Below are 27,922 nucleotides of genomic sequence, written 5' to 3' on the forward strand. Positions count from 1 at the left end.
TTGACAACGTCTCTTGAAATTTCATTTTTGTAAATTCCCACCACAGCCCCCTCTCCCCCAGCATGTTGAAAGCTCCGAGAGTGGTTTTTGTCATTCTCATGGGAGGCTCCCTTTTTTTGGTTTAACATTCACAGAGGATGTGATCTTCACTTTTATGTAATGCAGACTGCATCCTAATCCCAGTGGTGTTCCATACACTGGATTGAAAGGATTTTCTTAAGAGTCGAGCGAGAATACTGTCATTCCTTTAAATCCTAAAATAGAATTGGAGGCAGTACTGCGGCAGCCACAAGAGAGGCAAACCATGCAAAAAGGGGCTTTGAACAGTTGAAAGGGCTTAACCCAAAGTGAACTGCTCCCCTGATGCTCAAAGCCAATCGCCCAGGCCAGCAGCCAAGGGACAAGATCAGAATGTTGTTCAGTGAAAGGCTTTGTCCCGGAGTGATCGATGACGTCTCTTAGACCAGGGGTTCTCAAACGTTTTGGGGCCAAGGACTCCTTAAAGGGGATAAAAATGTTCCAAGGACACCCTCATAATCGTAACACCGATTAAGCATAATGCTTGCTGCCATTTGTACTCTTAAATGCCATTTTAACTATTTGTATGCTAAAACCTTTCAACCTAAATATTTCTGACCTGTTTGATAGTGATAAACAGAAACACATTTCAATTTGAATCATGTTAACACCACTTTGTTTTGCCTTGATATTCTGGATGCTTTGTAATCAGATGTCGCTTTAACTTGGCCGGCTACATGGCTTCGTTGACTAACACCTGAAGACACATGACGCATTTTCCCATCACTGTCGCTCGATATAACTGTTGTCATATTTTCTCAATTAAGCTAGTTTGTCTTAGCGTCACTTGACGATATGGACTGACTCAAATATTTCTTCATGCTCGCCAGCTAGCTAGCTGGCTAATAAGCTAAGCTAAACAGCAGCAGGAACGGTTTTGTTGCGCTCTGAGTGACGTGACGGATTCATGACAGATTGACGTGACGTGTCACAATCATATCAGAGTTTCTATTGGCCCAAAGCTAACGTGGGTGGGAGCAATGGACACAATATGCTAGTTTTATTGGCGCAAATGGTCCCCATCTGTAGATATGTACTTTTTAATGATACAGCACAATTTCATAATTTATGGCAAATTATTTCTTGGACCCCCTGACAGAGTGCCACGGACCCCTGAAGTCCCCGAACCCCACTTTGAGAATCACTGTCTTAAGGCTGAAGTAGGCGAGATTGGAGCAAATATGATTAAAAAAAGTTATTTTTTAAAAACGGTTGCTATATCGTGACAGTAGTACATGAAACAGGTAACCTGAAAAAAATCCTGTGCCTCTGTGTCCTCCTTGCTCCTAACGGCATCTGCAAGATTTCACAGACCGGAGGAAAACAAGCAGTAAGAACTGATCTGAGGTCCGCTGTCCAGCTGCCGTCTATGAGAGACGGCTGTCAATCACTCGCGAACTCCGACCAAACGGTCAAACTAGGCAGCGCTGATCAAATATGAATCAATATTATGTTACGTAAATTCCTATTTCTCGCCTCAAATGTTTTCCGAATCATCTTGTAGTGCACTGTTTAGCTGAACAATGAGAAAGTTTGTGACGCCGCCGCCATTGTGAAATTTGGTGAAGGAACGGTTGTCAGCAACTTCTTCTGTACTTTTTCGTAAATTTGATTAGTTATTGATGCTGTTGCATTGAAACCAGAGACATCACTTATTGTTCTGCAATGAACTATTTGCTCAGAATAAATGGATTTTGTAACTGGACTCTTTAAGCAAACCTGCAGTAAATCCTATGTTTACATATTCAAATAAATAAATACAAATTTGAAGCTAGTATATAGAGGCTTTGAGGAGCAGATATATGGAAGTAGAAAAAAAAAAGGTGTTTCACTTTACTGTTGCACTGCATAACTTCTGTGGAACTGTCATAATGTTTGGCTAAATATACATTTCAATTGCAAGAAGGAAATTGCTAATTTGCTTCAGTTCCTCAAAAATGTATTTCAAGAGAAAATCATTCTGCTTTCCAGATAGTAAGAGCTCAGTTAACCCACAAGCTTTGAAAATAGAAAAAACCAAGGCAAGGAGACAAAGAGTAATTGAAGCCATTCAACAAACACCCATCATCTTATCATGCACGACTTCTTTCTATTATTGTTGACTGTTGTAATGTGGGATCATGGAATTAGACAATTGAGTCTTCATTGTGCGGAAAGAAAGCACTGGAGGGGAGAGGAGGAGGAGGCGGGGAGAACGAAAACGAATAGAAGGGTTTGTTGAGGACAATAGCTCAACTAAGCAGGGCCATCTGAGGTCTGTTTATCCCGTCCTTACCTCATGCTCCCTCTACCCAATGTTTATTCATTCATTTCACTTCAGTAATTCGAGAAGAAGCACCGGCGAGTCCAACACTCTGAGCATGTCCCTCCTTAGAGTGAGAAAATCAGATTTAGTATGCAGACTTTCTGTAAAAATACATAATCTGAGTGAATCTATTTACGTACTGTAACTCAGAGGTTCCAAACCTTTTTTGTCTGATTTACATCTACAGCCCTGTCAGATGAACACAAGTACCCCTTTATCAACTCCACTCAACATGTTCCAGATGTGTTCATTTCAATTGATTTCAAACTGGATTATGTTTAATTATGTTAACTATATAAAGTGTATAGTGTTACAATGTTTGTTTTTTTCTTACATTTAAACTGTTAATGTTTAGGTCGTTTTTGTGTAGTTTGCATTCATACTATTTCTACTTGGGACTGGCAGAAGATGGACACGTTAGCTAACTATTTATCTATTACTTTTAGCTTAGTATTTCAACAATTCACCCATTAGCCATTTCAACCATTTGTACTTTCAGGTAACTATTTCAGCCATTAATCCATTTTACTTTTATACTTTTATATCTTCACGGGGCCAGCTGCCATGTTTCTCCAGTAGCCCAGAACGGACAAACCCAACACTGGCTCTAGATGGGGCCATTTGCGTTTTCAAAACATACTGTATATAAGAAGTGGAAGTAGTCACCGTGATGTCATCAATTGGTTTGTGGACTACAGTTTTAGGCTTGAGTTTGGCATTTTGGCTGTCGCCATCTTAGTTTTTTGGAACCAGAAGTGACATGAGAGGGTGGAGCTAAGTACAACCGAACGCTGAATAAGACATTTTTAGGCGACAACACCCAGACCGGACAACACCATGGTAGTGACCTGTCAATCACAAAGCAGCCACGCCCTAAAGCATACCCTGCTTTATGGTCTATTTGACTCTAAATGGGACCATTATTTGCTAAATGAACATCATGCTGTATTGAAGAAGACTTGAAACTAGTGATTGAGAACATAAACTCATGTTTACAATGTTTACTGAGGTAATAAATCAAGTGAGAAGTAGGCTCATTTTCTCATAGACTTCTATACAATCAGACTTCTTTTTGCAACAAGAGGAGTCCCCCCCTGCTGGCTATTAGAAAGAATGCAAGTTTAAGGCACTTCCACATTGGCTTCACTTTTCAGACCCAGAGGTTGCCGCCTGGTTTTCAGGTTTTCACGTCAGCCACCATAATACTCAGTTGGCACACAGGAGAAGTTTCAGTTGGTTGCAATCTGCAACCTCACCGCTAGATGCCGCCAAATCCTTCACACTGCACCTTTAAATCTAATGGTAATTTCTCTCCTGGTCCCGGACATATATATCTTTCCCTTTTTCCTGTAATATCCAAACTACATGTTTAGCCTTATTATTCTGAGTGAGTCTTTGGTACTGGTGTGGAGTATGAGGGTTTAATTTGGAGCCAAGTGAGAGTTCCTTGATGATGGATCCTGACGATGGGAAGTTGTGTGGGTGGAAAGAATGAGTCATCCATCATCTGTCCATCGCGTTAGGTTGCTGCCGCTGGTGCAGAGCCGAGTCGAGCCCTATCTCACATCGCTGAAGGAGCGGTGATGTCAGAGCTGTCACTGTTCTACTCTCTCATCAGCACCCACTCACAAAGCTCTTGGTATTTGTGCAATCAGTGCAGGGTGAAAGACAATAATAGCACTGAGTTGAGTGTACTGTCTTCATTTAGCCCCATCTCTGTATCGTAAGCCCTATTTTCTAATTAGTTTTTCCTCAACTGTCAACCTTTTTTTTAGCTGTTTTCTGGCTGGAAACTGGCATATTACGCATACAACCCATCCTCAACAGATGTGTTTCCTCCTCACATCTTCTCTGTTATACTCAGAGAAAGTTTATTCCACTCCTGTTCTGCCTCAGTGGGTTTTCTCTTAACCTGGTGATTCAAGTGCAGTTTGAAAAAGATAACATTATTGTGCGATTCATCTCACTGACGTGTTGTTTGTGTTTTGTGTTTGGAGCAGAGATTATTTTTTAGATCCACGCATCACTAATGCGCTGTGTACATGACAGCCCTCATGAATGACTCAGAGTGTAAGCGAAACATCTGAAGAAATTACCACCCACTTGCTTTTGCAGAAATATGACGCAGATGTGCTCTTCAGCAACTTTTCTTCCTTCATCTTGTCCATAGAATTGATAACGCATGTAGCCACTGACTTCCAGTGAAGTGAGTCATCATTGGATAGATTACAAAGGTTACATAACTACTGTACTTTCTCAGCATATGTTTACCCTTCCTATGAACTGACTTCTTGGTATTGTATTAGCAATCCCTAAACATAATTATGAACAACCCTAGATATATTTGTCTGGATAAAGGGATGTCATGTTAGAGGTATGGGTCAAAGGATCTGGGGTTTACCGTCCTGTTAAAGATATGTCATTTATCTTTTTTGTAATTTTATCTTAGAGTCCACATGGAAATACCCTAATCTACCTACATACATACCTACATACTCAGGTTGAACAAGCAATTTAATGCCCAGAATCCTGTCTACGGACATGTGGTCTTGGTGTTGCCATGAAATACTGTCTCTTAATTATTAAGGCTATACTGCCCCCTTGTGGTAAATGATACAAAATCTTCACATGCATACTAGATGGGTAAAATGTTTTAATTAATATGTTTAGTATGCACATAAAAAGAAGAATTTGTGGAAAAGAATATGGGGAATCAAAAATGTTTTTTTTTTAAAAATCAACACTATGGCAAAAGAAATGAAGAAAAATCACCCAAAGCCTTTTTGATCGGATCATGTAGTATTACCAAGATTCTAATTCACAATGACATCATATATGATATGACATAATGTACTCTGATATCTATTCTGATGTCTTCTAAAGTTTTTAGATGTTAGATGATGTTATATGAAGTTTTATCTTTACATATAGATGCTTAAATATGCCACATAAACATATGTTGACAGACTGTATTACAAAATACTGTACATATAAATACAGATCATCTCTTCTACTCCATCCCCAAACAATCCCTCTGCACCACCTCATCTACTCACCTCCCATTCCATCACTTACCCCACCAGTGGTGGAAGGACTCAGATCCTTTGGTTAAAAGTACCAATTCAACAGTGTAAAAGTACTCTGTTACAGGAAAATGTCCTGCATTCAAAATCCTATTTAAGTAAAAGTATAGAAAAGTATTATCAGCAAAATGCACTTAAAGTATCAAAAGTAAAAGTACTTGTTCAGCAGAAAAAAATTCATGTGATGCCAGTATCTTCACTGTAGCTTTAAAACTGAGCCTTCTACAACCTATAAATAGAAAGTTGCGTTAATGCGTTAAAGAAATTGGAGCCTTTAAAACAAATTTGCTTTAACTTTGGCAGCCCTAATTATTATATTATTATATATGCCATTAATAGATTGTTAATACTGATGCATCAGTGTGTAAACGATTGTAGCTGGTCGAGGTGGAGCTAGTTTTAACTACTTTATGTATAGTTACACAGTAGTAAAGGGTCACAAGATAAATTTAAGAGATTGTGAGATCATTATTGGAGTTGGAAAGCAGAAAAAACAAAGTTCTGATACACAAATGTGTTTGTTTTTGGACTTAATCTAGTCTTTTATTGTGAAATACTGGATGATTTTTATCTCTTTGGGCAACCAACAGTTATGTTACCTTTTTGCAAGAGGTCACAAGCCTAAAAGGTTTGGAGCCACTGGTTCAATCTCAACAATGCATTGTGTTTTACAAGCTTACTGTATGTGTTTTTTCCCTGTAAAATATAGCAGAAGTGTAAAGTAGCATAAAATGTAAATACTCTCATACTCTAGTACCTCAAAATTGTATTGGTGGCTGTAGAAAGCCTCACTGTGCTGCTCACCTTAAGTTTGTTGTCAGTGGGATGGGAGGGAGGGATGAAACTGGTGTCTCCTAACAGAACACACTGGGAGATGTACAGTATGTCCTACTCTAAATGCTGATGCTCAATTGTCATAACAGCTGAAATCAACAGTAAGCCTTGGCCGCGCGGCCCGCTGCTACTGTGGCCAATTAACGCTGGGATATCGGAGCCAGGAAGGGCAGAGTGAAAGTCCTTCCTCCCTTGGCAGAGTCACTTGGCCTGACAGATGGTACTTAGACGGGCTAAGCTGTATGCTTCTGTCTGTGGAGATTAGAAACCAAGCTCTCTCTATTAAATGTGATCTCTGGTCAACTAAAGTTTTCCTGAACTTTTTCTGACGGCTTCATTTACTATGGACTTCTTGTCTAAATTAGACACGATGACACAATCTTATTATTAGTTGTCAGGCTTTTCCGCTGTCACTTGACTTTACAATCAACCCAGTGATTGGACATACTTCTATAGGGCACCAAAACAATGATTATGTTTTTCATGTAGCATAGGGAAATGTACCATAGTATTGTAAAATTATTTCTACCAATCACAAATCTCCTTTTGTCTAAGAAAGAATTTAAAAAAAATGTTGAAAGTTCAAACAGAACAGCCCGAGAGATTTCCTTAATTTTTATTGCCTAGTATGGTCAAGCCTCAAAAACACTGGATCCTACATTTCCCATAATGCACCTAGACAGTGTCTTTTATTAGACCCTCCTTGCCCAAAAAAAGACCCATATCTTTCAAAATCCACAGTTCCAGTTTGTAACACAGGCTTTCTGTTATATATTTGTAGTCTCCAAGCCCAAGCCAAAATAACCCTGATGACATTTTTTCAGACTTTAGAAAGCTCTCTCCACAGCCACAGAGGACATTATACATTTTATATTTTACAGGCTGAGTAATACTCTCTGTGACATGTAAGCTGAACTTAATGTGTAAAATTGGTCGAGTGCCCCTTTAATATTTCAACTGTGAATTTTGAAAGTATTTAGTGTTAATTTTTTCTACTTATAATCATTGTGTGCATGGTACAAAAATCATAAAAAAGTGTGTTGATTTGTAGAAATATACAACAAACAAATGTTAAACAAATGTGTGAAAATTGGAATTTTCTTTTTGCTATAGAGCTTATTTTCTTAATTTATTCAAAGCAAAAGATCAATGGAGGAAGGCGCGTACAAAATGACATCACCATTACAACAATGCATGCCAATTTTTTTTTTTAACTGTATATGGAAATTTGGCTTCCCCTTATAAATCCATAAACAGTATAAGGACTGGTATTGTTTACATAACATAACAATAATGGAGAGAATGAATGAAGCGACACTTTTGCTTTATTTATGTGCTGAATAAAACTAGTGTTTAAAAATATACAAAGCAGAGTTAAAATAGACAGAAAGCATTTAAGTCGGAACTACCTTCAGGGTTTTGGTTATATTGATTAATCTTGGACTTGTGCAGTGCTAGCGTCGCAGATCATTGATATTCTATTTGTAGTGTTGAAGACATCACGATGGCCAATGTCAGTTCTTTTCCTTTGACGGCTTCCCGTTGATCAGGCCGGATTCCCAGCGTTGCCACAGAGGAGCCTTCTGACCTCCTGCTCTGTGAACCTTTGGCTCCTGCTGTGAGATAAGACAAGCCCGATTTAGAGTGGGAGATTACCTCCCCTTTTCTTGATCCTCTGAATTTGAGATCAATTTCAGAACTACTTGTACTAATCCAAGCCATTGTTAAACAAATAGCATTTGGGAATACTTCCAATCTAATGTCTTTTTCTAGCTGCTTTAGGTTCAATACCACATGATCCAGAAAGCCACAATTACAGTAACCTGAATTTCTCTCCTGATATGAACCTGACCTTTAGGCCCACTCATCAGTGCTTTTTAGGGGTTTCAAAACAATACATAACAATGATAATCTGTGATGATAATCTTTTATGCTAATCCATCCTGTTGTGATTCCCTGAATTAGTAATTAATACAACATGATGGCACACTGTGTTCTCGCCAGTGTTGTACACCAAACACATGCAACAGATCTTACAGAACAATGGAGAAACCAAGAGAGAAGCTATTTACAGTAATTAGACCTGGCACATCACCTGTGTCTGCTCAGATTTCATCTGGTCTTTCTTGGAGGGCGGCGGCCAAACCCGTTCCAGTTTCCCTCTGGACTGTTTTCTGACATCTAGAGGACAGAAAGAAAACAAGGAGCAGGATAACATGAGAGGATTTGACTTCAGGCAGCAATTGCCAATTAAACCATTAAGGATTTCACAACCAGTCTAATCCTGTTTTGTCTGTCTGCGTAAGCAGCAACGTCAGCATATCTAACTAGTTTACTACCCACAGTAGTAACTTGAGTGTTACTTTCAAGGCCAGCAGCCTTTCATACTACATTATTTTGTAGGGTTACAGATTACATTAAAAAAAGATTGGTTTATGACTAGAATTTCTCCGCTCTGTGGAAGCCGGTCCTGGGAGCTACTTTATCAGAGTGTAGTCTAACGTTACACTACAACATGGAAAATTTGCCCCTGCCATTGTGAAACAGAAATCAGAAAGAGAGCATAAAGCTTGACAGGTATAGCAACAGTAACTAAGGTGGGTGGGGCATAGCGTACATTTAATTGCAGCCTCAGTTTAATCATTTTCGGTATGTACATGTAGCACGGTAAAACTTTAAAATGGGTGCTGCTTTGACAAGAAAAAGGCTTTGATGTGGCAATATGATTTAAAATATCCTTATTATTCACTGTATATTCAATGTCTTCAAACTATATATCTGCCATATGAATACAGAATCTGTAGGCAACAGGACAAGAATTTGGTATTGGAAGCGCTATGGTTTGCGTTTATTGTCTGTTTGTAGTCCATTTGTTGTCCATCCGACCAATCATGTTTGAGCTGGCTTTGGTTGCATGCAGATAAACAGTCCGTGCGGAGAGCAAAAGAGACGGAATGCATTGGCCGAAATGCAATCTGGGAACCCATCGGCTATCGTCTGACAACGATTTAGTTTTTTAGCTAAAAAATATAATATAAACTGGCTACTTGTGAAATGTCGTAGACGTCGTCTCTCAACTCCAGCTCCATTCTCACCTCTCAAGTTGCTAATCGGACTGTAAACAATGAACGGCGCATGTAACAGGAAGTCTTAAGCCTAAACTATGCGTTTCTTTATATATCTGTTATCCGGATATCCAAAGGCTACACCGGAAACCAAGAAATATTGGCCCTTGCCCACAGAGGCTTATCGTCGTCAGACAGATAGGGGTTCCAAGATTGCTGTATGAAGGTTATATTTTCAGTGGACTGTCAAAACTGTGCTGAAGTGTCCTCTGTGAAGATATCACAGTGTATTCGGGTTATACATTCTCATACAGTATTGTGTCACGGCTGGTTAAGACAACACACTACAGCTTATTTGACCTTAAGAATGAGTCATTTCCTTCAGTTTAGCCCGGTTTTACCCCCAGACATATTATGCTGCTGTCACATGTAGCTTCATCATCTTCACCTTGAGTCAACCCCACACATCATTATCCAGCCGCTCTGGCTGAGAATACTAACATGGTGCTACATAATGACACTGGCTGGCTGCACTGTTTTGTCAGGCCCCCAAGCTCTCCCGCCGTGCATATAGGCAACAGCAGCAGACATGAAAAAATGCACACAAACTGTACATACTTTCAACAAGACCTATCAACTGTCTGAAGTCATTTGTATTTACACAACACTATAACTGAACCAGAAGTGCCCCTGGCTCAATATGGAGTGCAGATAGTAGCCTTCATGTTGTCACTCAGCCCACTGGCATCAGCTGACTCAGATCAGGCGGCTGCTAGAGTGATGCGCCCTTAACCGCTTGTGACAGGGTTGACACTAAGTTGTCGATAAGACTCCTTAGATAACACTATGTGATGCTAATGTAGAGAGGCATTCATTAAAGTGCCCAGACTGAGTGTCAGAAGGCCGGGATGTGCAATGAATAAAGAGCTAAGTGACCCTTATTAGATATACTATGATGCATCTTAGCCTGATGGAAATATTCCATACATTTTTTTTTTATATTTTCCACTTAGCTTTTCATGGCATTGTCAGTAATGTTTAGGTTTCATTGAAATATTCTTAATTTCGAAATTGTTTAATTAATGGAACAATTAACCTCTAAGGTGCATGCAGTCACACACAGAATACAAATACTCATCATCAGTGGTGGAACAAGTCCTGAACTGAAGTACAAGTAAAAGTCATACATTCATAAGATACTTACGTAAAAGTACAGAGGTATTAAAAGGAACAAAAGTACTTTTATTTTTGAAACATAAGTATCAAAAGTAAAAGTACTTGTTATCTGTGGAATATTATATTGTTGTTAAAGTGGGTTGTGGGTTGTTTAATGTTTGCCTCTGAAATGTAGTGGAGTAGAAATATAAAGTGGCATTAAATGGAAATACTCAAGTTGAGTACAACTACCTCAGAACTGTACTCAAATGCAGTACTTCAGTAAATGTATTCCACCACTGACACTCATGTTAAACGTACCTGGTACGAGCATTGGATTGAATCGTGACTTATCTCCGTCTTCACTACAACTCTTCTCTCCGTACAGAGTGCATCTCTGTCTGCGCAGCTCCTCCTCTCTTTCTCTGGCCTCCCGGATGTCCTTCTCTACTTCTGGCTGCAGAGCCAGGGCTGGACGCAACTTGAAGAAAGGGTTTCCTTTGAGTATGGGAGATCCTTGTGCTGTGTTTCCCTCCCTAGTTTTGCCTCTAGTGTCCACAGTTGATGTAGAGACATCTGTGTTTATGGAGTCCATGCTTCTGAACAGGCGTGCGAGTTTGTCTGGTTTTGCGTAGGGGGATAAGCGCGTTTTGTCTCGAGAACCACCAGTTGGGCTCATTGATCGTGCGATTTCAGGACTTTTTTCAGGCTCTTTATACAGCCTGAGGGAATGTGCTCGGGAAATAGGGCAACTTTTGAGTGACAACATCTCTAGGCTTCGCGTGCGCTCAAGCACAGAAGGGTAAACGTGACCCTTCGTCAGTGAGGTAGGGGGTTTCCGCAGCCTTGTTGGACCCTCCATGTTATCCTGCTGGAAAGCCTCAAACAGCAGCTTTCTCTCCTTCAACTGGCGGACTTCCCCTTTGCTGTACCCCCCAGGGATCTTCCCCTGGTTGACCATTACCAGCTCTCTCTGAATCTCCTGACTTATCTCCTTCTTCATTTTCTGCTCGGAGAACTGCCAGTCGCTGCGGTGGTCTGGGCCATCCTTGGCTGGAAGTGGCTCAAGCGAGATATTGGTCTTGAAGGGGATCTCTAGCACATCTGGATTATCAGTGAGATTGAAGACACCACCAGCTCTCTGCAGGCTCTGCTTACCCTGGGCGTCCTCGTGGATCTGCCTCTCCTTGGACGTCTCAACAACTGAGAGTCGGTGGCAGGTGGGTAGAATGGGAATTTGGGTGGAAGGTGTTTCATTGGGGCCGATCGGAGACAAGTCTGCAGGTACCCAGCTGCCACTTTGATCATCATCAGAGTCTCCTGCCTCTGCTCCGGCAATCGTGTGATGCTCTGTCTCAACTGGCATTGTGGACGAAGACTTCCTTGCTTTTGCCTCGACATCTTTACTCTCATTCTTTTCATTCTTTTCCTTCTCCATCAGGTTCGTCTTTGCTCCCTCAAATCTACTCTCTTCCTTCTCAGCTCCACCTGTCAGATTGGCTTCTCTTGCGTTCAAATCATTTACTTCAGTCTCAAGGACGTCCTTTGTCTCTTCACTCGTCTCTTGGACAACCTCCTGGGTGGTATCAGGGCTCTCTGGTATACATCCATCCTGTCTCAGCTGCAACAATTGCAGACGTTGAAGCAGTTGCTCTCCTTGTTGGATATCAGTTGCTATTCTCTTACTTCCATCTTCCTGCATCTCTACAGAGCATTCGGAGATGGAGTGTCGGGACACTTGCGTCTCGCTAGTGCCGCTCTCCCTCCTCACCCAGTTATGCTTTGTGAGGGTATAGTTCAAAGATCTGGTATCAACATGCTCTTCATCATCAATGGGCACCTCTGTTGGGATCTCTGGTACCTGTGGCTGATGGATTGCTATGTCCATCGTGTTTTGGTTGCATTTGTAGAGCTCTGGTGGCCCGCAGGACTCAAAATCATCACTCGCACGGCGACTGGACACTGTCGGGGTGTTTGCCTCCACATCTTCGCAATCGACATGTTCTGCGGTTAGTTTTGAGTCTGTCTCAACAAGACCACAAATGTCCTCAGATTCTCCCTCTTCGTCAAAATGCGTCTCATTCCCAGAGTTTTCCTCAATGCTTGAAGGTACCTGTTTTGGAGATTCATCTTTCTCCGCTTTAGTTTCCCTCCACTTTTCCTGCCCCTGACTCAAAATTGCAATATCCTCAGGTTCTTCACTTGATTCTTCGTCCCCTGTTGTGTCTTCATGATATTGTCTTTCGGATGGATCAAAACATGTTTCCTCCATTGATGTTTGGTCCTGATCTTTTGGTACAGTGGAGTCCTCGTCTTTGGACAGCGATACAGTGTCCATAGACTCCTTAAACGTCTGCGCAGTACTTGCTGTCACTTCATCCACCTCGTTGTGTGCTGCCATTAACTGCTTCTCACCGTGATGCCAGTCTAAGCCACTGGGATTAGCTTCAGCCTCTGTGGCGTCAGCTGGCCCATTTGTAAGGGTCACACTGGAATTATTCACCTGAGCATCTGTGCTGCCCTCTGTGGGCAGCAAAGGAGCCATGTAGGGCGGAGGAGGAGGGAGGAAGACATCGTCTGCGCCCTCATCATCCATCAAACCGTAGTACCTAGTGATCGCTGCAGGGACTGTTTCATCTTGGGGATTCTCACCACTGGTCACCAATGGGCTCTCTGTGTGGTCTGTCACAGGGTTGGAGTCCATCTTCATCCACAGACCACCATCACCATGGCAGACCAGACCTTGAGGGTTGGGTCTGGGTTCATTTGTTTCCATGCTTAGAAGCCTTTGAAGCACTTGAGGGTCTGTTTTTCCTCTATTCCCCTTTAAGTTAAAACATGAGACACATGAGTCACTGAAGTTGATATTAAAATCCTTTATATCATTGCTAGTTTAGTTATCACCTAATAATACTAACAGTAATGAAAGACTGATGAGTACAGGTGATGAACAGGTAGTAAAATTAGATTTTACAAAACGGAACTAGCTTTTTATAGCTAAAGATTATAGTATTATCTGTCTTTAAAAATCTTTAGCTAGCTACTGCCTACAAGGCATATCCGAAACCTGCTACTGGTCCATGTGGGGCCCCTGTCAACCCCCCGTTCATCCCACTCTCTACGCAATCTGTACAGGTTTGTTCTGCCTTGATACTATCTGGCCCCAGGTTTTCTGTGTAGTAGTTTGATTAAACAGGAACATGCAACATATAAGCACAAAAGTGGAACAACTGAGGATCTTGAAACTAGTGACCCTATTCAAGACAGGGTCAAGATCAGGTTATAAATGAGGACCCACCTGAAAGGTGTCCTGTGGAGTTTTTGACCACAAATAGCAGTAGAGCGTGATGTTTTTATCAGTGAATCTATTCCGCTGAACTACAGGTGGTAGTAACATACAAGAAACACAACAATGCACCAACAATGGCAGTGAAGAAGAAAACCGCAAGAAAGTAAATGTGGAGTAAATGATGCCGGTTTCAAACTTGAACTAAGAAAAATCTGCTTTGCAAATGTTTATGAGCATTCAACACGTTTGTTAGGCTTCAAGCATGCACACAATGGGCCTCATTCACGAACAGAGCGTTTACGCACAAATCTGTGCTTAAACCGTGCGTGCAATCGTTTTACGCACAAATCCGGGATTCATCAATATTTTCTTTCCTGAATTTGGTCGTAATCTGGGACTAAATTTAGAACTACTTCAGACAAAGATGAATGACAAATGATAAAGGCCCAGCTGTCTTAGAAAATGTAAACACACACCTTTAAATGCATACTACAAACTGCAATCATTAAAAAGGGCTTTAATAGACAACAATATTTAAAACCATTTATTTACTAATGCACTTGTCAAATGTATTAAATAACTATGAAATTGATGTCCTTTCAACCGCATCAATTATTGTCATTATTAAAATATTCAACTATAAAATCTGAGTGTCCCAGCAATAGCTTACAATAGAGTTTAATGAGAATGTCCATATTAAAATCTAACAGATTTGGTTTCCATTGTTTATATTGACTTGGCCTTTGATCGGCTATTCCCACCAATTTCTGGTGCCATGAAATTGCGCATATGTTGCCAATGTTCAGTCGTTAAGTTCTTTTGCCCTTTTTGCTTCAGGGGCCATGCTTTTCTTTTACAACTTCACCGCGTTCTCCAAGATACACCTCAAAGCAAACATATTTCCTATGTAGAGAAATGGGGGCGTGGCAGTATGCTGATTGCAATTAGAGGGCAAGCGCCTGTCAAGGTTGAGTCTGATTAACTAAGAACAAAATTTTCTGGTTCGCATATGTCATGAATCAGACGGTAATTTTGCGTTTCACACTTATTTTGTGTGTAAAATAAGAACATTTCTACGCGCATATTAGTGAATAAGGCCCAATGTGTTTTGGTGAGTAACACTCAATGTAAACAGAAATGTCATTTTACAAGAAAACTCCACAAGGCACCTTTAAGGCCTTATCATGTCAGTTATGTGTTAATTGTACATATTCACAAACACATTCTCGGTTACATTAAAGCAAACCAGTTGACACACAGTAAGCCGGGAGCTCCCAATGCCTGCTTCGCTCTGTTGGTAATCAAGCCTCGCTACAGCGCCTTCATGAGGATATGAAGTGTGCCGATCTTTCTTTTCGGCTTTGATGTTTAATTATCAAAGTTTATTAATTCTTCTGCCTGAAGTGATCACAACAGTATTGAGAATTCATGTTTAAAAAGCCCCAAAATAACCGAGAGCTATACGTCACTTTCCCCTTTTTTTTTCTCCCAGCAGGGCTTACAGCTTCTGTTGTTTTGGTGACTTTTCTCCCCCGCTGTGACCTAGCACAGCCAATTCTGCTGACAAAGAGAAACAGTAATCGGCTTTGCTCTGTCTGTTTTGGCAAGCACACTATGTACAGTATCTGCCGACCTGGACGGCCACAGAGACTCTCATCATCTCACCAGTTTGCCTGTTGAGAATTACGCTTTCCCATCATTGTGTCTGATATTACAGACCTTAGCTCATCGGGTTAACGCCTGTTATCCATGAGCCGTAGTGTTATGGATCTGTGATCAGCCCTGTAACAACCATTCCTCTTTAACTGGACCTGTGTGGTGTATTTTGCACTGATGCTTCACAGAGAGCATGGATACACTATGCCGTGTCATTGAATACTTTATCAAGATATGTTCTTAATATGAATATTATCCCGATATTATCTGGTTCCCTGAGCTGCAGGTTTAAATCTATGACTCTATATTTACACCTGCATTCAGAGGCTTAATGCCAGCCGCACTGGATTACCAACAGCAGCACCACACTGTATATAAAGCTCAAGCAACAGGACATATTAATGCGCCTTAATGAGCTTAACCTGTTTATTCCATCCTCCTTTCAAAGAACATTTTCTACGCTGTTGTTATGAAGAGGGTTCTAATAGATTATTTCAAATGCTATTCAAAACCATTAAAGTACTTAAGTGACATTGTACGTGCAGTTTCATAATGGCAAATTGTATCATTCTTACTAATGTTTAAGGAAAACAAAGTTTTAATGAATAGGACATGATCTTTAACTGTATTTTTATTCCTTGCTATGACCAGATAAAGCGTTATTATTAATACCTGACACTTAATTATATCATCACATCATATAAAAGTAGAAATGTTGAAGAGACCCACCTGAGTGTAGCGCTGCTCTCATCTCCTGTGCATGATAGTACGAAGCTCAATGGAAATATGAATGATCCAGCTGATCTACTTAGCACCTGTACCTTCCTGTCCTTCCTCTGTGTCATGTGAGCAAAACAAAATCCTCTTTGACTTTAGTGAAACGTTGAACGTGAACCCCATATTGTTGTTTTGTACAGAGATGTGGAACTACGGTGTTTTTTTGTGTTTGTGTAAAAATTGTAAATAAAAAAATAGATAACATACTAATTATGTTAAGTTTTATCATCATGTATTCCAGTAGACATCCACGGTAATGAATCAATTGAATAACAAATCACAGTGATAGAAATAATAAAGCAGATAGTTGCACTGTAGCAGACCTGTAGACAAGGTTTTAGAGATGGGGATGAAATTCCTCCGGTGTAACCTCACCTGCAATGAAAAGTTTGAACAACCCACTGTTCTTTTCCCACATTTTCTATAATAATGTAACTGCTTAACTGCTCTTAACTGTTTTTTTTGTTTTTTTTGGCACATTTCATCTCCTTATACTATTATAGGTTCCTAAATACAGTTTGAAAGCCTTTCCCACAATGCCAGGAATATAATTCTGGTGGAGAAAAATCACCAAATCTTGTTGCTTTAATGCATGTTTGAAACCTAAAATAGTCCAATTTGAAGGTATAGTTTGACCTTCGCTTTCTTGCTAAGAGGTATCTAATCTATCTTAAATGAAAGGAGTCCTTGTCTGCCTGTCTGTCTGTCCTTCGATTTTCTCGGTAACAGCTCATCCGATTGCCTCCGCACGCAGTGCCGAGTGTGAAGTTGTTTGGGTGAGCGGTTCTCAAGAAAGCTGCAAGCAGCACTATCGGAGACCAAGAAATTGGCCCATTATGAACAGGCCCATTCTAAATGGGCATTGCACTAGTTTCCCAAAATGTTGAACTATTAGTTTAAGGATTTTGACACTAAAATACATCCGAATCAGAAGCTCAACATGTGAAATTCATGTGTAATTGTAGAATACAAACTCCTCCTCAGGACATTAAAAAAAAACAAATTATCATAAAACATCATTGGTGTCCTATGTGAAAGCTATAGACCTGAGTAGTAGTAGTGGACATTTCAAAAGTTTTAAAGGATGTTACAAATATCCCTCTCTCTTTTTTTTTTTTTTTACATTTTCAAATTAACATTAAAGTAGACACAATGAACCACACCATGATTACTGTTAGAAATATTGATGCACAAAGCTGTAAGTTATGCTTCTTCTGCTTTTTGGCTTTTTCTATTCGTCGTCGAGCAAACTACAGTTAAACATATGGAATATTTTTGGCTAATAAGGCACATTTGAGATTAGAGATATTTGCATGTCTGCAGAAGGGCATGTTGAAATTCTCAGCTTTGTCCACCAGAGGGAGGAAGTGGATTTGAATAGTCCCTCAGAGCTGTCGTCAGTCCACGGCTGCTACAAAAGACCTATAATCTGATAAATGTCTCTTTCTTTGGCAATGTGAAGTGAAGTGATGGGTGCTCAGAGCCAAAACCATTGTAAGACCACAGCAGGTGGTGGTCTATTCTCTCATATCAGTCATTTAGACAGCAAGGCAGCATGTAGTGTCACAAATATTACAAATGATACCATTAAGGCTGATGAGGGAGTCTCTCTCCTCAATCACCTTCTTACATGACAGAGCAACACTTGCAGGTCTTGCGCTTGGATGTGATGTCTCCCTCTGCTTTAATGGGTGAAGACGACTCATGCAGCCCCTTATCATCTTCCTCCTCCTGGACTTTAACTCCTCCTGCCCCATTTCCATCCAGGGCAATGTCCTGAAAAACTTTGGACTCTTTCCCTGCCTGAGGTGAAGCAGACGTTTCAGGTCCTAAGACATCTCCGTCCTCAGTGATGATCACTCGCTCCACGGTGAGCATGCCTTGCTCTTGGCTGTCGTCTTGGCTGTCGTCTTGGTCAGCATCAGCGTATCCCATGAACATAAGAGTGACTGGGCCTTCCTCCAACTTTAGATCCTCCACGTTACCTACTTCTCCCGCGATGTCTTTAACCGCCATGACGCTTCTGTCTTTAACCGCCATGACGCTTCTGTCTTCTTTTTCATCCTTCTTGTTTCCCATCCTTATAGGACGGTCGTCTGTCCCCAGCTTAGGTTTCGCGTTGTAGCCTCTAGAGCTGTAGCCTCTAGAGCTGTCTGACTGCGCATTGTCCTCCTTTGACATGGCACTACGGGTAGAAAAAGACAGGACTTTTCCCTCCGGAGCTCTTTTGGCTTTCTCTTTCTTTGCCTCCGCCTTGTTTGGCGTGACTGTGACCTCATCCAGAAGCACTTTCATACCAACCCCATCGACAAAGCTCAAGATCTGCCCGAGCTCTTCAGACGAAGGTTGACTCCCCGACCCACCGACAGCGTGGATACTCTTCCTGCCATCGTCGAAGACACTGGTAGCCGTCGGCACACCAGCCGGTGTGGGCATGGGGGCAACTGACCTGACGACGGTGGCACCTGTCTTAGGGTCTCTCTCAACCTGCACTGCCAACGATCCCAGGACTGCAATATAAGAGACGGGACAGAATTGATATTATGAAGATAAAATATTCAGGACAAACGGTCCAGGACAAACTGACCTTAAGCTTGGGTTTGTTTAAAAGGTGAGAGGATTAAAGGTTGAAACCAGGTCAAGACCGGAGCTTTGTGTAACCAATATGAGCCGACACAATATACAATATAGAGACACAATAAGCCAAATGCAGTGAGCTTTTTACTCCATACAGCCCTCAAGCGGGCATAAAACATTAATGAACAGAAATAATAAAGTGGGCTAAATATAACATTGTTCTCCGGCCTTTCACCTACGTCCCATCGTTAAGTCATACCCTGAGGGTAGAGTGGCATTAAATAGAGGGGTCATCATTTGCAAGAGGAGACTAGAGAGACTAATGCAAATAACATATTCTGTAGCCGAAATTGCTGTTTTTTGAGTTGTATATTTATCATTTTCCACAGAAAAACATTTTGGTTCCGTTCACTTAATCACAAAGGGCTGTAGTCAGACTTTTGAGGGCCTTTATTCTGATCTTCAGGGAACTCGAACCACCAGAATTTGAGCCAAAGATACTGAATACATGACCTCAGTATATCCTCAGTGCCTTGTCATTACACAATACTAAATAATGAGCATCTGCATTTCTGATAAGTTACAACAAAGTCTATTCCTGTTCCTCACCTGATCGACCTTCTTGCCCACCTTCATGAAACATCCTTTGTGCCATTTGTGTGGAGAAGTGATGCTCAGCTTTTTTATTCACTGAAAAAGAAAACATGTACATTCTAGTGTAAGTTGAAGTAAAACTAACAAAATCCCGAACTCAGGGCTTCAATACGTCAGTGCACAAACCAATGGGTGACGTCACGATGACTACGTCCATTTCTTATACAGTCTATGGAAGAAAGTCATCAGTACACTTCTCTCTATTTACTGAAATATCCAATTGTTTTGCATACCATGTCCATACTTTAGTTAATGATGTGTCGAATGCTTTCTGTCTTACGTCGGCTGTTCTCTTATACTCTCACACCCTGTTCACTCCCAGCTTCTGTGTGACTTTGTGCACATTGACTGAAAAGGGTTGGGCTAAACTTTTGCCCTCATGGTGTTTCTTATACAGAAGAATGAGTCACATGCAGGCAGCACGTAAGTCAGAATGGAGCCGTTTCTCAGCAGCGGCTCCATTCTGTCACCCTGATTTAAATGACTATTCTTCGTGCAAAGACTTAGTTCTGGTAAATTATCATCTGTCAAGAGAGAATAGATGCTGGGAAGGCGTAGTTATGAGAGTGACAAAGAAGAGATAGAAGCGGATGGTAAACTAAGGACGATTACAGCCCAGCTGACTTCTTACCTTGCACGTCCTCGTCAGTGCCAGCCTGCGGGCAAAAGAAAGGAGACAATTTAAGTGCTCTCCATGGCCACACACTTAAAACAGACACAGAGTCTGCAACTTTAAACACATGCCTCCCCCTCCTCTCTGGAGCCCTCCCCAACTTGTGCCCTGCCATAAATATTTCACAGCCATCATCAGAGAAGTGTTGAACCAAGCTTAGTCCCAGCATGTCAAAAGGCGCTGAGACTACTTTGCCCAACAGCCATTTCAGTCCTGCTGTTGGTTGCCTGTTTTACACTGAGCTAAATTTGGGCTGTACAGTGCAGTTTAAAGTCCACATGCTATGATGCATATATGATAAATGTAGGCTGATGTATTAATAACTAACACATTTCTTTAACGTATTAACGCAACGTGCGGGCTCAGTTTTAAAGCTAGAGTGAAGATACTGGTATCATATGAAACTAGAAAAACCTAAGGAATCCATTGGTACCAACCATGTCATAGCTTGTCGCGAAGGAAGCTAAATAACGCTCCAAACTTACGCTAAATTTTGGCGAGGAAAAACTGGCATGGCCATTTTCAAAGGGGTCCCTTGACCTCTGACCTCAAGATATGTGAATGAAAATGAGTTCTATGGGTACCCACGAGTCTCCCCTTTAAAGACATGTCCACTTTATGATAATCACATGCAGTTTGGGGCAAGTCATAGTCAAGTCAGCACACTGACACACTGACAGCTGTTGTTGCCTGTTGGGCTGCAGTTTACCATGTTATGATTTGAGCATCTTTTTTATGTTAAATGCAGTGCCTGTGAGGGTTTCTGGACAATATTTGTCATTGTTTTGTGTTGTTAATTGATTTCCAATAATAAATATATACATACATTTGCATAAAGCAGCATATTTGTCCACTCCCATGTCGATAAGAGTATTAAATACTTGACAAATCTCCCTTAAAGGTACATTTTGAACAGATAAAAAAGTGAGATAATTTGCAATTAATTGGGATTAACTATGGACAATCATGTGATTATATTGTGGTTAAATATTTTAATCGATTTAACAGCCCTAATTAAAATATATTAAGTTCAAAACACACAAATGATATGCATGAAAACTTCCTGAAAACAAGGAGGACATTTGTTTCATTATTCACCAAACTCAGGGTTGAAATTCTGTGTTGATTTACTCATGCAGCGATAAATCATTATGTGGTAGCTCTGTTCTCTATTTTTTATTCATGATACATAATTCGAAGCGCTCACATCCCCAGCTGTACAGCCTAGTAGATTATTTTCTGTTTGTTGTAACGTTTATTTATTTAACACTCGGCTGCCCGGGACGTGGCATGAGGCCAAACTGAATTCCATTTGCATCTTTTGACCTAAGAGATCATTTTGCTTCCTCATATTTCATATTCATCTTAGTTGAGACTCTACAAAGTTCAGCCTTTGAGGAGAATTTAAGCTAAAGGGGATGCTGTGTTTACTTCCTCACCGCCTTCACAGCAGCTCAAATCATAACATATTTTGGGGCTATTTAATCTGTCTCTAAATTTTCAAACCTCATTTTGCAAGAAAACCTGGATGTTGTCGGATAAAATATCACACTCTCCCAGGAGTTGCTATATATTCAAGGCTGTTTTGTCCTGTGTGTGAATTTATAGCACTGTAGAAACATCTCACCTGATAGTGGCTGTGTGTTCTGGTTGCGGCTGCACACTTGACAGATTCCTCTTTGTTTTCTTCTTGTGAGGCTTGTTCCTCTTTTCTGGCATCAGCTGCCTCCTCGTCCTCGGGCGTCTTTTGACTTTTGGTTTGTTCCCTGACACACATTGGCACAGACGTAATATTTGTTAACACAAAAAGATGTACTATAGAGCTCATAAAATAAATGATTCAGAGCAGCGGACCAAGAAAAAAGAGACACTGTCTTAGCTGTGTGTGTGTGCGTGTGTGTGTGTACGTTTATGTCCTTGGCTATAATCCATTACACCAACTGTCACATGGCTGCCTCCTATTTGATCTCGTCATGGTCAATATAGAAGTGTATCTGTGACGAAAATACTGTACTCGCTGCTTCAAGGCAAATAATATCTTTAGAAATGTGAACCCTTGCATATCTGTTATCTGAGTGCCAGCAGAGTGCAGACTAAATAGACTTAAAGGGATAGTTCGGGTGTTTTGAAGTGGTGTTGGATGAGGTAGTTATCCATAGTCAGTGTATTACCTACAGTAGATGGCAGTCGGCACGCCCCCAGTTTGGAGAAGCAAACTGGAGATACCGCACGGTAGCAAAGCAATGTACAGCTGTGGAAGGGGGCAGCAGCAAAATGTATTTTAGCGACCTTAAAAAAATCAATATAAGTTTAAGTGTACACTATATTTAGAATATTTTTGCCGGTTTACCTTGCCTTGAGATAGCTGTTTTCCGACGGGGAACAGAAGCTGTTGAATCCATCTATGCTCTTGCTAAAGTCATCAGACTCCTTTGAAAAAACCTACCCTGCAGAACAGGAGGGTTGCTGGTCTACCACTGTCTCGATCGGTTAGTTAGTTTGTTTCATTGTGTGACTTTGGTAAATCCGAACTAACACTTTAAAACTCCAAAGTCACACAATAACACAAACAAACTAACCGATCGAGGCAGTGGTAGACCAGCGACTCCCATGTTCTGCAAGGTAAAAAAAATTTCAATGGAGTCTGGTTGCTAGATAACAGCTTTATTTCCCTGTCGGAAACATAGACTGTATAGCTGTCTCACAGGAAGATAAACCAGTGAACATATTTTAAATGTATTGTGCACTTAAACTGATATTGATTTTTTTTTTTAGGGGGGGCTTTCTTTTAGATGTCTAAATACGTTTTGCTGACATCCGTGTCCACAGCAGTATATTACTTTGCTTCCGTGCTGGTACTCCTGTCATCTAAAGTAGGTACTGTATACATTGACTATGGATAAATACCTCATACAACCCCCACTTCAAAAGACCCGAACGATCTCTTTAAAATTACAAGTGCTATCTGCTGTAACTTGCTAGCTTATTAAGCTAACATTAGCTCCGATAGTTAGTTGAAAATGCCATTCCTAGATGACTTTTTAACGTGCCAAACTGACCTGTTTTAAAGTAAAAACCATATCAATGCACTTGACGGCTACAAAATTATATGCTAAAAGATTGAGGCTAAAGCTAACATCATCAGTTGATGATCCGTGTCCGAAACATCGAAGAAACAGCGTTGTTCTTGTATTGCAGTCAAAGAACGTATATTGCCAAAAAGTGAAAGCCAACAGTTCGTTCCATTGCAAAATCAGCACCCATCAGCAAAGCTACGCTTCCGCCATTTTGGACTGAAAGGGACTACCGGATGCCAGTAAAACGTCCGCCTAAAAAATGCTGTACAAAAGTAAAACAAAATAACTTCTGTTCTGTTGTCATATTCTACTGAAATGGCCTGTGTTGAACAATAAAATATAATAAATATAATAAGCGTTTTCAGTCCAAAATGGTGGCAGCGGCTGTTAAAACAAACACCGGAGTTTCGTCTCTTTGCTGCTATACTCTTTGTTGTAGTGTAGAGCTAGCTAGTGCTAGTACTGTACAGTATGATAAGTATGTTTCAAAGATTCAAGATTTCTGTCTGCTTAGCTAACGCTCTCGTTCGTATTTTCAAATGTATATTTTCATTTTTAACTTTACAAGAGAGAGGCTTTTAGGATGAGGACTAATCAAAGTGTTAGCTATCTTGGGTTGTGGGTTGTGTGTTGGCTGGAGCTGCTGGACAAGGACAGAGACGCTAATATTACCTTGACAGCACTCAGCTAGTTAGCCTGACTTGCTAACGTTTGCAGCTTACATCGGAGCACATGACAAGACACCACCCTCCAAATGTTTTGGATACAGAGTATCGCGCTCCGTACAGCCCGCTACACTCTGCTTTAGCATGCGGAGAAACCCAAAGCTTAACAGCCCTGCTGTGCCTAGTTATGGATGCTAAGCTATGATTGGACTGTCGCTGTTAGCGTCAGCTCTGTTACAGCATATTCCACAACAGAAAAACAGAGACATAACCGAAAACAAACACATTGCACACCAAGCCTTCTGCCTGTGTTGACACAGACCAGAAGCGATCATTCAGGGGATCAAGACACACAGCTAGCCACCTGGCAGCGCTCCTCTGCCATTTTGGCTCCTCTACAGACCGAACGAGTCCTGCGGCGCTGCCATTTTGGATCTCGCCCAGGATGAGTAAGGCCAGCAGACTGCTGTTGTCTGAGAGTGACAGAGAAAAGGTGTCACAGCTCTGTGCCACAGCCCCCCAGCCTCCAGACATCCTGCTCCTGGAGTTGAGATACAATCTGTCACTCATGCCTGGCTATGGCGTGAGCCGGAGTGACAACCTGAAACCTGACAATGCCTTTTTTTTTCAAACACTTGAAGCCCCAAACTCTTGATTGTTCTGACTCTCCACACAGATCTGTCATGTATCCATGCATGGGCCTCGGTCTTGGTGTGTGGGACCAGGAGAAAACAAATAGCAAGCAGCTGCAGTGGAGATGCTGTGACTACCATCATCTACTCCGGGAGCAGTAAAGTGACAAATTCTGCCTCACATTTAGCCGCCACGAAGATGAAGAAGGCGTTGTCGTATCTTCAGGCTAAACTCATTCAACTGCAGCGAGGATGGTCTGTCCCTGCCGCTAGCAATGCACTTGCCCCGAGGCAACGTGCGGTTGAAGAAAGCAGAAATGTGCTGCACGCTGTTTGTGTGGGAGGCTGCTACAGTGTGCATGCTGTGGCACTGGAGTACATAGATAATGTAGTGTTGTTTATTTTTCAAAAGAGCATATCCTGCAGGGAACAGTGAAGTAGCGAATGTGACGCAAAACAGCTCAGCGCAAAGAATCCCCAACCCATGTTAAAATAATGTCCTTCTTCCTCCTTTTCTGTCATCACCACTTCCCCTCTTGCAGTTTCTCTCGGTTAACAGTGCCACATTATTTCAAACACTGGAACAGCCGTGGTTTTAATTACATTGATTTCCTCCTGTAAGGCAGGTTGACATAGTAACAAGGGATCCCTGGTTCTGGTGCAGGAAATCGGTGAGCTTCCTGCACATCAAATGCAACTGAAAATAACTTGCTTGCTGTTTATGAGTAAATCAGAGTCGGGATGAAGTCCAAGTGACCCCACCCAGAACACTCGACCAAGGCGTCAGCTAGCAAGCAGCTCAGCTTGGCAGCAGTCATGAGACATGACATTACATGAGGGTGGGACACACCAGTGGTCAATTTTTAACATGAAGCAGATGGAAAGGAGGGAATACAATGAAAACAAAAATGGGTAGATCCCAGCCCTACAAGAAAAGAGCTTTCATTATTAAAGGAATATTATTACATTTTGGGGAAAATGTGTAATACACTTTGTGGCCGAGAATTAGATGAGAGGATTGATACCGCTCTCATGTCTGTACTGTGAATATCAAGCTGGTACAGGGACAACTCCCAGACCGGACAACGCCGTGGTAGCGACCTGTCAATCACAAGGTAGCCACACCCTAAAGCATACCCTGCTTTATGGTCTATCTGACTCTAAATGGGAGCATAATTTACTAAATGAACCTCATGCTGTATTGAAGAAGACTTGAAACTAGTGATTGAGACCATAAACTCATGTTTACAATGTTTACTGAGGTAATAAATCAATTGAGAAGTAGGGTCATTTTCTCATAGACTTCTATACAATCAGACTTCTTTTTGCAACCAGAGGAGTCGCCCCCTGCTGGCTGTTAGAAAGAATGCAAGTTTAAGGCACTTCCACACTGGCTTCACTTCTCAGACCTGGAGGTTGCCCACTGGTTCTTAACAACAATGGTGGCTCCTAAAGAGGTTAGCGTAGTAGGTTATGCTGCAAGAGCACTTCTTCAGCAAAGAACAGCACTGAAGGCTTTTCTCAATGTAAAAAAAAAGTTTTCGCTCTTCCCCTGACTAGCTTCGGTGAGAGTTTGATTGACAAATGGTTCATCCAATCACCTGCGTAAAAAGTATTCTTTGAAAGTGCCTGCCCTTTTCCAAACAGTTTCCAGTGACTGCTTCTCAGATGGTTCTGTGTAACAAATCATCTGGCGGGTCAGGTTAGGTAACAGGTGCTGGTAGGCGGATTTTGTTACCACAGCCAGGCTAGCTGTTTCCCCCCCTGTTTCCAGTCTTTATGCAAAGCTAAGCTAAGCTAACCGACTGCTGGCTGTAGCTTCATATTTATCAAACATGTAAACATGAGAGTAGTACCAATCCTCTCATCTAACTCTTTGTAAGAGAGTGAATAAGCGTATTCTCAAAATGTCAAACTTTTTCTTTAAACAGTTTGGAATTCCAAGTGGGAAGGATTTGCTTCATTGAAAAACTTAAAACAGTGTCACTTAAATCACCTTTTCCTGGGTTGTCTTCAACCACTCTTCCTCTGTCTCCCTCGTCAGCCTCTACTCTTCTTCCTGCTGCCGACGCCTCTCCTGGTGACAGAAGAAAAAAAGTTAAATCCTTGAAGAGGGAATGTGAGGAAAAAAGGAAAAGACTCCTGGAGTGAAGTGGTCTTTCCTGTCACCGTTGTTGAGGTATGTCATCAAAGAGAAGGGCGATAAGTAGGCAGTTAAATCAGAGGGAAATCTCTGGAATCCTATGAGGTGGTTATGAATTTTAAGAGTTTATAGAGCCAGTGGCACCACTGTGAAAGAAAATCTCATACCACAGCTGAGAAAGCAGGATGAAATTCACTGTTTTACACTTAAGGACCTCCACAGTCAGTGTCTTTTGACCAATACTCAGTGCCAACTTTCCCCACTTTCCTGCCGCAGCTATCACAGAAGATGTAAAAACTATTGAAAGCAACAGATTGTCTACGCTGCCTTAAGATTTACATTGCTCATTCTCATTTCTGTAATCAAACACACAAAAAAGACAACCTATTTCATTTTCTAGGAATGTTATCACTACTTACCCCTCACTTCTGAGGAGTCTTCCTGTAAGTTATCTCTCAACAGCCAAGAAAACTTGAATTATTCCAAAGAAGCAGTGAACTAAAACAACTGCAACTGCTGCGTTTCTTCCACTAACAACAGACAGAACTTGATCCAAGAACACTGTACTTATGGTGGTGGGTTACACCCGCTTTTTAATCTAATTCCTCAGTAACTCCCCTTTGCAGTCATGGTCCCTGTAGACAAGGACTTCTTCTGTGTGAAAGCAGAGTAGTGAGAGAGACGGAGAGAGAGAGGGGGGATATTTTTAGGTGACGTGACCGATAGATTAAAGCGGGGAGATACAGCTGGCGGAGTGCATGGATGCCGAGAGAAATAGTTCAGTGACGCAGCACATTGTATGTGTGCTGACTCTGTATCTGTACCGTTAAACATGCCGAGGCCCACTCCAGGCCCTCGCCGTCTCTGGTGAAGTGGGTCACTCGTGTTTTGGACGGATTTTTTACATTGGAGAGAGGTCAAGCCGGCTCCACTCACTCAGGCCCTCCAACCTTTCATTTCACAGATCACTGATTATTGGCCAGAAAGTTAATGTTCTTTGCCTGCTCACTGCAGGCAGTGCAGATCAAGCGAGACCATTCCACTGAAGTGACATAAGACAACGATGGTGCGGTGAGATTATTTTGACATGAGGGGAAAGTTCAACTTGGTTTATGGCAGACTGAAGTGGACAGTAAAAGGGCAAAAGTACAAACACAAAGAAAGGCATTCTCACCACTATGGCTTGTAGTCTTTGTTGGTACTTCTCTGCCTCATCCATGCCGGGCCTTAAAAGAAATAAAATAGAAATATTAAAGGTG

General features: G+C 41.4%; 2 protein-coding genes across 3 annotated transcripts; both read right to left on the bottom strand.

Moving 5' to 3' along the window:
* Positions 1 to 7,416: 7,416 nt before the first annotated feature.
* Positions 7,417 to 16,326, bottom strand: LOC119502321. Of its 2 annotated transcripts, none has more exons than XM_037793224.1 (4): positions 16,195 to 16,326; positions 10,842 to 13,344; positions 8,396 to 8,481; positions 7,417 to 7,913 (listed from the first exon to the last, which is right to left on the bottom strand). In XM_037793224.1, the coding sequence occupies exons 2-4, from the start codon at positions 13,294 to 13,296 to the stop codon at positions 7,815 to 7,817; spliced, it is 2,640 nt and encodes an 879-aa protein (XP_037649152.1). In that variant the 5' UTR covers positions 13,297 to 13,344; positions 16,195 to 16,326; the 3' UTR covers positions 7,417 to 7,814. The 2 variants fall into 2 exon arrangements, with proteins under 2 accessions (XP_037649152.1, XP_037649151.1); XM_037793223.1 differs by having other exon boundaries at positions 7,417 to 7,916; positions 16,195 to 16,324.
* An 854-nt stretch (positions 16,327 to 17,180) lies between these two features.
* Positions 17,181 to 27,882, bottom strand: LOC119501284 (palmdelphin-like). Its single transcript, XM_037791555.1, has 8 exons — positions 27,838 to 27,882; positions 27,083 to 27,134; positions 26,517 to 26,597; positions 24,253 to 24,361; positions 21,774 to 21,912; positions 20,105 to 20,129; positions 19,429 to 19,509; positions 17,181 to 18,752 (listed from the first exon to the last, which is right to left on the bottom strand). The coding sequence occupies exons 1-8, from the start codon at positions 27,880 to 27,882 to the stop codon at positions 17,869 to 17,871; spliced, it is 1,416 nt and encodes a 471-aa protein (XP_037647483.1). The 3' UTR covers positions 17,181 to 17,868.
* Between the last annotated feature and the right edge of the window lie 40 nt (positions 27,883 to 27,922).

This window comes from Sebastes umbrosus, chromosome 14 (genome assembly GCF_015220745.1).
Source record: "Sebastes umbrosus isolate fSebUmb1 chromosome 14, fSebUmb1.pri, whole genome shotgun sequence".
NCBI classification, from domain to species: Eukaryota; Metazoa; Chordata; class Actinopteri; order Perciformes; family Sebastidae; genus Sebastes; species Sebastes umbrosus.